Genomic DNA, 14414 nt, shown 5'->3' on the forward strand with positions numbered 1-14414 from the left:
GTCGCCCCCTCCCGGCTGTCCAAACCAAGTTTACCCGCTGGCAGCCTGGCTGTTGTGTTTGGAAAAGTCTGGAAGAGTTCTCACCGTGTCGGACGTCCCAGCTCTCCGTTAATGGCTTCTCCTCTTCTTTGACTCCCGGTTGGACCGTTGGTGGATTTAATACTGATTTCTGGGGATTTGACTAACTTTGGTGGTTCATGGCGCTTTTCACCCCGGACGTGGTCTTGTCCTGCGGTGCCAGGCCAGCAACATCGTCTCCTTGTCGCTCGGAAGGAGATAAATGCAGTTGTTAGGTGGCTCCATGTAGGCCCAACGGGGAACTTCTGCTGTTTAAAGGAGATAAAAGAGGTTCCATGTAGGCCTAACACGGGGCTTGTGGTGAACTGCTGCTGCTCAAGCCAACTATGTCGGGAGTGGTCCGCACCTTGAGCCGCTGCCTGCTGCCCGCCGAGGCCAGCCGGGAGCCCGGCGGCAGTAAGGAGAGGAGCCGGGGCAGAGACGCGGCGCAGGAGCGGGAGGCGCGTCGTCGGAGCCGGGAAATCGACGCCATGTTAGCCCGGGAAAGGAGAGCCGTGAGGCGGCTGGTGAAAATCCTCCTGCTCGGGGCGGGAGAAAGCGGGAAGTCGACTTTTCTCAAGCAGATGCGCATCATTAACGGACAGGAGTTTGACCAAAAAGCACTTCTGGACTTCCGGGACACTATTTATGAAAATATATTGAAGGTAAGACGCAAGTTTATTTGGGGATGAAAGTTTGTATGGCTGCAAAATGATTGGCTTGGAGCGGTGTTTCTGAGGCCATGTCTACACTAAGTCGTTTAACTCAGTGGTCCCCAACCACCGATTGGTACCGGGCCGCAGAATAATTTTTTATTAAAAAAAAAACAACAAAAAAACATTATTTTTTAAATTAAATCAACATACAAAACACAATACACACTTACAAATAGTGCACCAACCACGAAAAAACTCCCTTTTTCATGACAAAAACGTCCCTTTTTCATGACAAAAAAGGACACCCCCCCCCCCCCCGGGCCGCGGATACAAAAAGGTTGGGGACCACTGGTTTAACCCCTTAAATCAGGGGTGTCTAAAGTGTGGCCCGCGGGCACCAGGTCGCCCGTAAGGACCAGATGAGTCGCCCGCTGGCCTGTTCTAAAAATAGCTCATATAGCAGCACTTACCAGTGAGCTGCCTCTATTTTTTAAATTGTATTTATTTACTAGCAAGCTGGTCTGACATTTTTAATTCTAAGAGAAACAAAACTCAAATAGAATTTAAAAATCCAAGAAAATATTTTAAAGACTTGGTCTTCACTTGTTTAAATAAATTCTTTTTTTTTTTTTTACTTTGCTTCTTATAACTTTCAGAAAGACAATTTCAGAGAAAAAATACAACCTTAAAAATTATTTTAGGATTTTTAAACACATATACCTTTTTACCTTTTAAATTCTTTCCTCTGCTTTCGTGACAATTTAAATCAATGTTCAAGTATTATTTTTTTTATTGTAAAGAATAATAAATACATTTTAATTTAATTCTTCATTTTAGCTTCTGTTTTTTCGACGGAGAATATTTGTGAAATATTTCCTCAAACTTATTGTGATTAAAATTCCCAAAAATTATTCTGGCAAATCTAGAAAATCTGTAGAATCAAATTTAAATCTTATATCAAAGTTTTTTGAATTTCTTTTAAAATTTTTGTTCTGGAAAATCTAGAAGAAATAATGATTCGTCTTTGTTAGAAATATAGCTTAGTCCAATTTGTTATATATTCTAACAAAGTTCAGATTGGATTTTAACCTATTTAAAACATGTCATCAAAATTCTAAAATGAATCTTAATAAAAAAAATTACTAACGATTTTCCATAAATTCTTTTTTTAATTTTTTCAAAAAGATTCGAATTAGCTAGTTTTTCTCTTCTTTTTTTCGGTTGAATTTAGAATTTTAAAGAGTCGAAATGTTCTCCTCTTTTAAACCGTTCAATTAATTTTTTTTTTTTCATCATTTATCTCTACAAAAAACCTTCCGTAAAAGGAAAAAAATGAACGACGGAATGACAGACAGAAATACCCATTTTTTATATGTATAGATTTATTTATTAAAGGTAAATTGAGCAGATTGGCTATTACTAGCAATTTATTTACATATAAGTGTGTATCAAACTGGTAGCCCTTGGCATTAATCAGTACCCAAGAAGTAGCTTTTGGTTTCAAAAAGGTTGTTGACCCCTGACTTAAACAAATAATTATTTAGCCTAAGCCCTGTTTCAGCCACACTAATTCATCGTTTAAGGTTGGATAATTTTTTACACGGGTAAATGCGCCGTGTATTTCTTGAATCTTCGGCTCTTAGGCTCTGTATGGACTTATTGATCGTTTACAAACTGAGTTTGGAGAGGAAGTGACGACGCCAGAAAGACTGCGGCCCACACAGGAAGTGACGTCAGAATGAACGCACCACAGCCATCTTTATAATAAAGCGCGTTTGTAACTCGGAGCTAACCACTAGAAATATGGATGCGAGTCATCATGTTTCTCCTTTTACGTGTACAGACACTTATGGAAATCACACAAGAATACCTTAAGACAGAGGTCGGGAACCTTTTTGGCTGAGAGAGCCAAGAAGCCAAATATTTTAAAATGTATTTCTGTAAGAGCCATATAATATTTTTTGTAATAACATTGTTATTCTGAAGCTAACTGTGGAGGGGGGCGTGGCCTGCGGGCCTTCAGCGAAGCGGGGTGTTGCCAGGATCAGCCTCAAAATCAGCGACAGGTGCGTAGATGGCCCATCTGGGCCTTGTTATCTAATCACCTGCCGCTCGGTTACAAGCAGCAGCCAGGAGGAAAGACGGGGTTGGAGCCTGGAGCCAAAGCACAAGCGAGGACGAAAGAGAAAAAGACAATTGCTGGAAAGCAACTGAGAGACTTATTGAAAAATAAAACAATATTGTAGCCCTGAAACAGGCTCTCATGTTGGTGCTTGGTGGTCTGAAGAACCCTCAGGAGGGCAAGCCCCACACTAACCAATAATAAATAAATAACTTCCTACCATTAACACAACTTCTTAAACAGGTCCGGTAGAAAACAGATGGATGGATTAAAAATGCATGAGAATGTTTTACATTTTGATCATTATTTTTAACGATTGTAGCTGAGATAGGCGCCAGCGACCCCAAAAGGGAATAAGCTGTAGAAAATGGATGGATTTTAACACTGTGATTACAAGTGGAATTATTCATTACTTATCGTGTTAAGCAATGTCAGCTCAGATTTATCTGAGTGCCAGACGCAGTCATCAAAAGAGCCACATCTGGCTCTAGAGCCATAGGTTCCCTACCCCTGCCTTAACAGAAAAGCCATTGCAGCTATTTGGGATACAACACTTCTCAGACGGCAGGAGAACTTTCCAATGGGGCGGGATAGCTCGGTTGGTAGAGCGGCCGTGCCAGCAACTTGAGGGTTGCAGGTTCGATTCCCGCTTCCGCCATCCTAGTCACTGCCGTTGTGTCCTTGGGCAAGATACTTTACCCACCTGGTCCCAGTGCCACCCACACTGGTTCAAATGTAACTTAGATATTGGGTTTCACTATGTAAAAGCGCTTTGAGTCACTAGAGAAAAGCGCTATATAAATATAATTCACTTCACTTCACAATGTCAGCTGTAATTCTACTTATTGAAAAACTTCGTCCAGTTGTCGAAGGAGAGACAACGAGAATGCGAGCTCCCATGGCTGCGATAAAACGGGTAGCGTGTGCTTTGTATTGCCTGGTCGTCGATAGGGTTGGGTATCGTTTGAATTCGAACGATTCCGATTCTTGACAATTCTCCATTCCGATTCCTTCTTTAAAAAAAAAAAAAGGCAGAGTCAATAAAAAGTTTAGGATATTTTAAATGAGCTAGCTAACCTACAGTCTTTCTGAATGAAATAGTCTGACATTCTCCATCAATTTGAATTCTATTAACTTTTTATGAACTTTACTATAAATTCCTCACAGGGCTGTTTTCAACTAGAATATACATATCAAATCTATGAACTTGAATATAAATATTATAATTTATGAATACATTTTCACAGGGGTACACTTTCATCAAGAGAGCTTTATTTTTTGAAAAGCTCATGAAAACACATTCACACACACAAGTGTATGATGCTGCATAAAATCTCATGAAAACACATTCACACACACAAGTATATGATGCTGCAGGTACTTAAACATGGTTACCGTGCTCCCACTGATGGGCTAACCTGGCGCAGAAAAGCAGATAAACAATAAGAAACAACTTGCAAAACCCAGTCCTGATTAGCAGCAGGTACAGTATAAAATCAGAGACAGTTCTTGTTTAGGAAAATGAGCATATCCGCCTTTTTAGGCAGGATGCGTGAGCGTTCTGGACAGATAGTGTCTCCTGTCGTAGACGGGACACGCATTTATTTGTACTCCATGAACTCGAAGGTGCTTCATCATGTTCGACGTGCACCCACCTAAGCACCAAACAGTCCTTTCGACCGTCGACGCCCGCCATCCATGCTTGTCTGACTCGCTCGGCTACATTGGCTCGGCTATGCTAACAATTCCGGCGGTGGGCACTTCTTCGTTGGTGTTCAGCGGCTTCTTCTTCCGGGTCGGCGGACTTATTATTTTTTTCCGGTCGGCGGAATCAAAATTTAAACTTTCGAACGATTCCGGGAGAATCGGAAAGTTAGTCCCGGTTCCAATCGATACTCGATACCCAACCCTAGTCGTCGATGGATGACCACGGGAAACATGGAATGCTTTTGGACTGGCAAAGCAGACTGTATCAGTTATTGTCCGCCATGTATGTTGCGGACTCAACGTCTAGGTCCAGAGTATATGAAGTCACCAAAATCTAATGCACAATGAAGGTGAAGACAAAAGACTGAGGAGTGTCTTGACCAGATATCCAGATGCCTAGATTGATTGTTGTACAATGTTCTTTATCACATTCTTTACGTGTCTAATAAAGATTTTATTAATTTTTGATTTCTCAGGTGTGATTCACTACTATAGGGCCCCTCAGCACACTGGATTCCACTTAATTGAAATACCACAACACTGGATGTTATTCAGATAAGTTACATTTAAGAACTTAATTACTAAATTAATCAAATCTTTATTGGACATGAAAGTACAAATTGTGACAAAGAGCATTTGACAACAATCAATCTAGGGATCTAGATATCCTGTCAGGACACGCCTCACACTTTTGCCTTCATCTTCATTGTCAAATCTTTTTTATTGACTTTATACTCTGGACCTAGACGTTGAGTCCGCGACATTCATGGTGGACAATAACTGATACTGTCTGCTTTGCCAGTCCAAAAGATTCGCTGTTTTCCCTTGATGACCTAGGTAATACAAAGCACATGCTACCTTTTTTTTATCACATACGCTGAAGCTCGTATTCTCGTTGTCTCTCCTTCGACAAATAAACAAAGTTTTTCGCTAAGTAGAATCACACCTGATCTGGACATTGGAAAGTTCTCATGCCGTCTGAGAAGTGTTGTATCCCAAATAGCTGCAATGGTTTGCTCTTAAAGGGGAACATTATTACAATTTCAAATGGGTTAAAAACAATAAAAATCAGTTCCCAGTGGCTTGTTTTATTTTTCAAAGTTTTTTTCAAAATGTTACACCTCCCAGAATATCCCTAAAAAAAGCTTTAAAGTTCTTGATTTTCGCTATTTGCGATGCGACCGTCCATTTCCCTGTGACGTCATACAGTGCTGCCAATACAAACAACATGGCGGTTACCACAGCAAGATATAGCGACATCAGCTCGGATTCAGACTCGGATTTCAGCGGTTTAAGCGATTCATCAGATCACGCATGTATTGAAACAGATGGTCGGAGTATGGAGGCAGATAGCGAAAACGAAATTGAAGAAGAAATTTAAGCTATTGAGCGAATAGCTATTGACGCTATTCGGCCATAGCATGGGTGTACCTAATGAAGTGGCCCATAGCATGGCTGCCTTATTAGCATCGCCGGTAAAATGTGCGGACCAAACGATCAGGACTTTCGCATCTTGTGACACTGGGGCAACTTAAATCCGTCGATTGGTATGTGTTTGTTTTGCATTAAATGTGGGTATCTAGTTTCAAATGTACATACAGCTAGCGTAAATAGCATGTTAGCATCGATTAGCGTAGCATGTTAGCATCGATTAGCTGGCAGTCATGCCGTGACCAAATATGTCTGATTAGCACATAAGTCAACAACATCAACAAAACTCACCTTTGTGATTTCGTTGACTTAATCGTTGCAAATGCATCTATCTGCAGGTTATCCATACATCTCTGTGCCATGTCTGTCTTAGCATCACCGGTCAAATGTGAAGACATTCTGGTACATTCAATGGGGGTCTGGCGGCCGATTTCTTGCCAGTGGTGCAACTTGAATCCTTCCCTGTTAGTGTTTTTACACCCTCCGACAACACACCGACGAGGCATGATGTCTCCAAGGTTCCAAAAAATAGTCGAAAAAACGGAAAATAACAGAGCTGAGACCCGGTGTTTGTAATGTTTTGAAAATGAAAATGGCGGGTGTGTTACCTCGGCGACGTCACGTTTTGACGTCATCGCTAAAAGACCGATAATCAGAAAGACGTTTAATTTGCCAAAATTCACCCATTTAGAGTTCGGAAATCAGTTAAAAAAAATATATGGTCTTTTTTCTGCAACATCAAGGTATATATTGACGCTTGCATAGGTTTGGTGATAATGTTCCCCTTTAAGGTATTCATGAGTGATTTCCACAAGCGTCTGTACATGTAGAAGAAGGAGAAACACGGGCATGTCTGGATGACTCGCCTCCATATATCCAGTGGTTTCCTTCGAGTTACGAAACAGCTTTATTATGAAGCTGGCTGTGGCGCGGTCTTTCTGACGTCCCTTTCCGTGGGGGGCTGGGTCTTTCTGGGGACACTTCCTCTCCGAACTCTGTTTGTAAACGATCAATGAGTCCTTACAGAGCTAAGAGCCGAAGATTCAAGAAATACACGGCGAACTTACCCGTGTAAAAAATTGTCCAAGGAGGGGGACCTTAAACGCTGGTTAATTGTGGCTGAAACGGGGTTTAGGCTGAATAATTATTTGTTTAAGGGGTTACCCGGCTTAGTGTAGACATATTGCCCAAGAGGGCCGCCAAAAAATATCTCTTTCTCTGCTGTGGTTTGTATTCAGTTGTAACATGTAATACACCTTTCCACCACTTGTGGCAGTAAAGGCAATATCAAATAAACAGAAGAAGTCTGAAGCTAAAGTCACAGAAGTTTCTTAAAGGGGAACTGCACTTTTTTGTAATTTTTCCTATAGTTCACAATCATCATGAGAACGATGAGACGGATGGTGCAGAAAAAAGACCATCTATTTTTTTAACCGATTTCCGAACTCTAAATGGGTGAATTTTGGCGAATTAAACGCCTTTCTGTTTATCGCGCTGGAGGCGATGACGTCAGAATGTGACGTCGCCGAGGTAACACACCCACCATTTTCATTTTCAACACATTACAAACACCGGGTCTCAGCTCTGTTATTTTACGTTTTTTGGACTATTTTTTGGAACCTTGGAGACATCATGCCTCGACGGTGTGTTGTCGGAGGGTGTAACAACACTAACAGGGAGGGATTCAAGTTGCACCACTGGCCCCAAGATGCCAAAGTGTCTGCCGCCAGACCCCCATTGAATGTGCCAGAGTGTCTCCACATTTGACCGGCGATGCTAAGGCAGACATGGCACAGAGATGTATGGATAACCTGCAGATGCATTTAAACGATAGTCAACGAAATCACAAAGTTGAGTTTTGTTGATGTTGACTGCCAGCTAATCGATGCTAACATGCTACGCTAATCGATGCTAACATGCTATTTACCGGCGGTGCTAAAGCAGACATGGCACAGAGATGTATGGATAACCTGTAGATGCATTTGCAACTATATTACGTTTCCTTCCACCTACGTTTAATGCGAAAAAAACACTTACCAATCAACGGATTTAAGTTGCTCAAAAGATGCGAAAGTCCTGATCGTTTGGTCCGCACATTTTACCGGCGATGCTAACGCAGCTATTCGGCCATGCTATGGCTATGAATAGCGTCAATAGCTATTCACTCAATAGCTTCAGTTTTTTCTTCAATATTTTCATACTCCAACCATCTGTTTCAATACATGCGTAATCTGTTGAATCGCTCAAGTCGCTGAAATCCGAGTTTGAATCCGAGCTAATGTCGCTATATCTTGCTGTGGTATTCCCATTGTTTGTTTACATTGGCAGCACTGTGTGACGTCACAGGGAAATGGCCAGTGTCTTCGCAGAGAGCCGAAAATAAGGCACTTTAAAGCTTTATTTAGGGATATTCCGAGACCGGTAAAATTTTGAAAAAAACTTCAAAAAATACAACAAGCCACTGGGAACTGATTTTTCTTTTTTTTAACCCTTTTGAAATTGTGATAATGTTCCCCTTTAATGCATTCTAACTCGAAAAATAAAAATCCGCTTACAACGGAAAGAGGTCCTATATTTCGCCCCGAAAACCCAATAAATAAACATCCAAAAACTGGCTACAATACTCCCATTTACATTTCATGACTTGAATATCAGTCCTACTATTATTATTAGCACTAACACAGAATATTTATTTATAGCGGCGCCATGATCAGAAGTTTGTCGCTTTCTTACTTGTGGAAGTTTATTGTAGATCATGAATTATGCCTCTCACCTGGATAGTATAAGGATGAGGATGTATTCCGACATGCCAGTACAGTTTGTTAGCCAATTTAGACCTGGAAATGGTGAGAACAACGCTTAAAAATTGTTGATTCCACCCCCCTTTTCTTTGTGAGGATTATGAGTCATTCTTCATCGAAACGGGATTATCACAAGATTCTAGCAATTGGCATCCTAATGACAGCAGACATTGGAGAGTAAGTGAGGTTTATTATGTTTTTTGGCTGTCTTGAAGAAATAGAATAAAAACCAGTGATGTTGAAATGGAAAGCGATAATTGTAATGCGTTTTTAAAAATTAATGCACCGCGTATGCTTAAAATGAGCAAAAATACATAAATATTACATGTTATTTTAAATGTACATTTCATTACATTACATGTATACTTACAGCATGTATATAAAACCTAAATGGATGTTTTTTCAGGGCTTTTATAGGAAAAATAGAGCAACCCTCACTGGCTCCTCCATAAGCAGAGTTCTGATCGCATTCAGTTAGAATGCATAAAGGTGTTGCATAAGGATTGTGAATAACAGGCAAAATTGTAAAAAAAAATATCTCTTTAAGCGCAAAAATTATGACTAAAGTAGTGAAGCTATATTTTCATTTGCACTTACATTTTATTAACTGTTTATTAATGTATTTCATTATTGATTTTTCATCAGTTTTTATGTGTCCCTTCCTTTGCAGTATATTTGATTAGTGTTTAGCTAATAATCAGCCTGACCTCGGCTTTGATAATAATCTTTGTGATTACGGTTTTACCGTATTTCCTTGAATTGCCACAGGGCATATAGTATGCGCCTGCCTTGAACTACTGCCGGGTCAAACTCGCTTCGCAAAAATAATTAGCGCATGCTTAGTATTACCGCCGGGTCAAACTCATGACGTCACAAGTGACACTTCCCCTGTCATAATTTTCAAAATGGAGGAAGCTGATTTCAATAGCGGTAATTTGAAATCGCAGAAAGGGAAGAAGATTAAGAGCTATTCAGTAGGATTTAAGGTCCAAGTTTACATCACACTCAAATTTTTACTGCATGCCTTTGGTAAGTGCCAGAGTGAGAAGAGGTTTTAAAATAATTAGCATATGCTTACTTTTACCGCATGCCTTTGGTAAGCGCAGGAGTGAGAAGAGGTTTTAAATTAATTAGCGCCCCGGCGGCAATTCAAGGAAATACGGTATATCATTTGACAAGGCTGTAAACTGTAAGTAGGTTAGATATGATTATTGATAGCGATTCAGGGATTCCCCTAGATCAGACCTGGGCACACTAAGGCCCGGGGGCCGCATGCGGCCCGTTGAGCTTTTCAATGTGGCCCGCTGGACATTTTCAAATAATTGTTTTAGATGTTTAAGATGGAAAGTGTAGCTGCCATTATGATGTGCAGTGATGTTTTTTAATGAGCGGAAGTCTAGGTCATTCAATGCTTGGAATCTGCATCATATACTAGTTACTATGGTCATGTAATTAGTTACTATGGTCATCTAATTAGTTACTTTGGTCACTATGAGATATCTCAGATTTTAGGTGTTTTTTTTTTTTACTCTTCGCGTTCATATTTCACTGTGTTTGTTGTATTTTGGTTGTGTTTCGGCTAATTGTAAAATACGTTTTCAATATTCAGTGTTTTATCGTTCATAGTTAATATTGTAAGTCCCACCTTCTTTATTTTCATGTACATTCTGGGTGTCTCATTCAGTAAAAAAAATGTCAAATTCCATTCCGTTTTTTCAGGCGCTCTGTCATAATGGTTTTAGCTTTCAATCATTATTGTGAGTTTTTGTAATAGTTTTCCTAAAAATAGATATAGCGGCTTTCAGGCACACTTTTTTATCTAAATCTGCCCCCCCGGAGTAAAATAATTGCCCAGGCCTGCCCTAAATTGACACTATATCAGGGGTGTCAAACTCAAATACAGAGCGGGCCTAATTTTAAAACTGAACTAAGCTGCGGGCCGAGGTTGAACAAATTAACCCTTTAATAGGGACCCAAACAAGTTTTGCATTGAATATTCACCAAGCAAGGCTTATATAACTTTATAGTGACATACAAAATCCAGTTTCAAATAATAATAATTCAAAAATATCAATGGCATATCAAATAAAATAAAAACACAAATGTAATGCCTTTTTTCGGTGGCGGGTTTGAGTTGAGGCGGGGTTTAGTGGTAGCGGGGGTGTATATTGTAGCATCCCGGATAGTTAGTGATGCAAAGGGTTCTGGGTATTTGTCCGGTTGTGTTTATGTTGTGTTACGGTGCGGATGTTCTCCCGAAATGTGTGTGTCATTCTTGTTTGCTGTGGGTTCACAGTGTGCCGCATATATTATGTGAGTGGGCTGGCACGCTATTTTTATGGAAGAAAAGCGGATGTGGCGACATGTAGAGAACGCCAAAAGCAGTGCTTTTACGGCCCGCCCCCAATATTATTGTCCTGGTGGAAATCGGCAGAAATTCGGGAGAGTTCTGGGTATTTGTCCGGTTGTGTTTATGTTGTGTTACGGTGCGGATGTTATGTTGTGTTACGGTGCGGATGTTCTCCCGAAATGTGTGTGTCATTCTTGTTTGCTGTGGGTTCACAGTGTGGCGCATCTTTGTAACAGTGTTAACCTTGTTTATGCGGCCACCCTCAGTGTGACCTGTATGGCTGTTGACCAAGTATGCCTTGCATACACTTGTGTGTGTGTGTATGAGCCGCATATATTATGTGAGTGGGCTGGCACGCTATTTTTATGGAAGAAAAGCGGACGTGGCGACGTGTAGAGAACGCCAAAAGCAGTGCTTTTACGGCCCGCCCCCAATATTATTATCCGGGTGGAAATCGGCAGAAATTCGGGAGGGTTCTGGGTATTTGTCCGGTTGTGTTTATGTTGTGTTACGGTGCGGATGTTATGTTGTGTTACGGTGCGGATGTTCTCCCGAAATGTGTGTGTCATCCTTGTTTGCTGTGGGTTCACAGTGTGGCGCATATTTGTAACAGTGTTAACCTTGTTTATACGGCCACCCTCAGTGTGACCTGTATGGCTGTTGACCAAGTATGCCTTGCATACACTTGTGTGTGTGTGTATATGAGCCGCATATATTATGTGAGTGGGCTGGCACGCTATTTTTATGGAAGAAAAGCGGACGTGGCGACGTGTAGAGAATGCCAAAAGCAGTGCTTTTACGGCCCGCCCCCAATATTATTGTCCTGGTGGAAATCGGCAGAAATTCGGGAGGGTTCTGGGTATTTGTCCGGTTGTGTTTATGTTGTGTTACGGTGCGGATGTTATGTTGTGTTACGGTGCGGATGTTCTCCCGAAATGTGTGTGTCATTCTTGTTTGCTGTGGGTTCACAGTGTGGCGCATATTTGTAACAGTGTTAACCTTGTTTATACGGCCACCCTCAGTGTGACCTGTATGGCTGTTGACCAAATATGCCTTGCATACACTTGTGTGTGTGTGTATGAGCCGCATATATTATGTGAGTGGGCTGGCACGCTATTTTTATGGAAGAAAAGCGGACGTGGCGACATGTAGAGAACGCCAAAAGCAGTGCTTTTACGGCCCGCCCCCAATATTATTGTCCGGGTGGAAATCGGCAGAAATTCGGGAGGGTTCTGGGTATTTGTCCGGTTGTGTTTATGTTGTGTTACGGTGCGGATGTTATGTTGTGTTACGGTGCGGATGTTCTCCCGAAATGTGTGTGTCATTCTTGTTTGCTGTGGGTTCACAGTGTGGCGCATCTTTGTAACAGTGTTAACCTTGTTTATGCGGCCACCCTCAGTGTGACCTGTATGGCTGTTGACCAAGTATGCCTTGCATACACTTGTGTGTGTGTGTATGAGCCGCATATATTATGTGAGTGGGCTGGCACGCTATTTTTATGGAAGAAAAGCGGACGTGGCGACATGTAGAGAACGCCAAAAGCAGTGCTTCCACGGCCCGCCCCCAATATTATTGTCCGGGTGGAAATCGGCAGAAATTCGGGAGGGTCACTGAACTTCGGGAGTCTCCCGGGAAAATTGGGAGGGTTGACGAGTATGAGTATTAGCGGGGAATGTGGTGTTACAGCGGCGGGCCAGCTCTAATGTTAATTTGATATTGCCTCAAGGGCCAAATGAAATTACACGGCGGGCCAAATTTGGCCCACGGGCCAGAGTTTGACACCCATGCACTATATGGTGGAGGTGGGGGCGTCGTCAATATGATATGACGTATATATTTACTATAAAAAGGCTAATTAAAAAATAGGGTTATTATTTATTAATACTACCATTCATAATAATAATATTAAAATTCATTTTCCTATACCATCAGAATTAGAATCACAATCAGCTTTAACGCAAGGAATTTGATTTGGTAGACTGCGCTTTCAATGCAGTTTCAATTGTTGTTGCTCATTGCTTTATTTGATTCTTCCATACCTGAATTTTGCAATTTGGTTTGCCATATATATAAACAGTCGTTTAAATTATATTGGGGGGAAAATAACTGGGTGTTTTGATATTTTTCACAATTAAGTCAGTGTAACAGTAACCACACTAAAGAAAGTACATTATATATACACATGAAGTGCACATACTTTTAGGAATCACGTTAAATTAATAATATATTTGGGATTGATGGATGGATGGATGGACGGAATAAACTGAAAATAGCAATACAATTATGCAGGATGAAGGTGGCGCTGTAATGCCGCTAGCTTAATGCTAACGTACAATGGACAAGATAACAGACAGACTAACTTAAATTAGCATGGCCAATCACAGTCCTATTTACTGTATATGAACAATCCTTCACACTAACAATCGTATCTATGAACAAATTGCAGTCTCCAATGAAGCTAACATACATATTTTTGGAATCTGGAGTGTTCGGAAAATACCGGAATGCACACTCCACACAGCGATGTCCAAATGGAGGTTCCAAGATGCACATGGCATAAAGTTAGACATTATCGTCGGTAGTAATGTCAGAAGATTTAGGGTACTTTACTTGTCTTAAACAAGAAATGCATTAATTAACTTAAAACATCTTTCTCTTCAATTTTTTTTTACAGTACAATTCTGGCAACTCATTTGCTATTTGTACGTACAATTTGATGGATAACTTGCTTTGAAATCGTATCGCCAAAATGATATTGAAAGTATTTATGTTTTCACCAAAAACATGTTTGGAGTGTATTGTACTGTAATATTTGTTGCATTGTTAGATAAAATTCAAGTTTAAAAGATATGCAATAGTGGTACATGTATTTTTTTCTATCAAAATGGAAAAAAACGAATCTATTGAGTAAGTAAAGATGTGGTAATTTGTTGATGCTTATTGTTTCCAGGCTTTTGTGGATTATATAGAACACGGGTGTCAAACTCTGGCCCGCGGGCCAAATGTGGCCCGCCGTGTAATTTCATCTGGCCCTTGAGGCAATATCAAATTAACATTAAAGCTGGCCCGCCGGTAACACCACATCACCGCTAATACTCATACTTGCCAACCCTCCCGATTTTCCCGGGAGACTTCCAAATTTCAGTGGCCCTCCCGAAAATCTCCCGGGGCAACCATTCTTCCGAATTTCTCCCGATTTCCACCCGGATAACAATATTGGGGGTGTGGCTTAAAGGCACTGCCTTAAGCGTCCTCTACAACCTTTCGTCACATCCCTACATAGAAACAGC

General features: G+C 40.9%; 1 protein-coding gene across 1 annotated transcript in view; it reads left to right on the plus strand.

Moving 5' to 3' along the window:
• gna12a (guanine nucleotide binding protein (G protein) alpha 12a) overlaps positions 1-14414 on the plus strand; it is a 93075-nt gene continuing 78661 nt past the window's right edge. Inside the window, exon 1 of the mRNA XM_061881258.1 lies at positions 1-722. Within this exon, the coding sequence (XP_061737242.1) occupies positions 405-722 (318 nt within the window). The 5' untranslated portion in view covers positions 1-404. The remainder of the gene's footprint in view (positions 723-14414) is intronic.

This window comes from Nerophis ophidion, linkage group LG20 (genome assembly GCF_033978795.1).
Source record: "Nerophis ophidion isolate RoL-2023_Sa linkage group LG20, RoL_Noph_v1.0, whole genome shotgun sequence".
Lineage (NCBI taxonomy): Eukaryota > Metazoa > Chordata > Actinopteri > Syngnathiformes > Syngnathidae > Nerophis > Nerophis ophidion.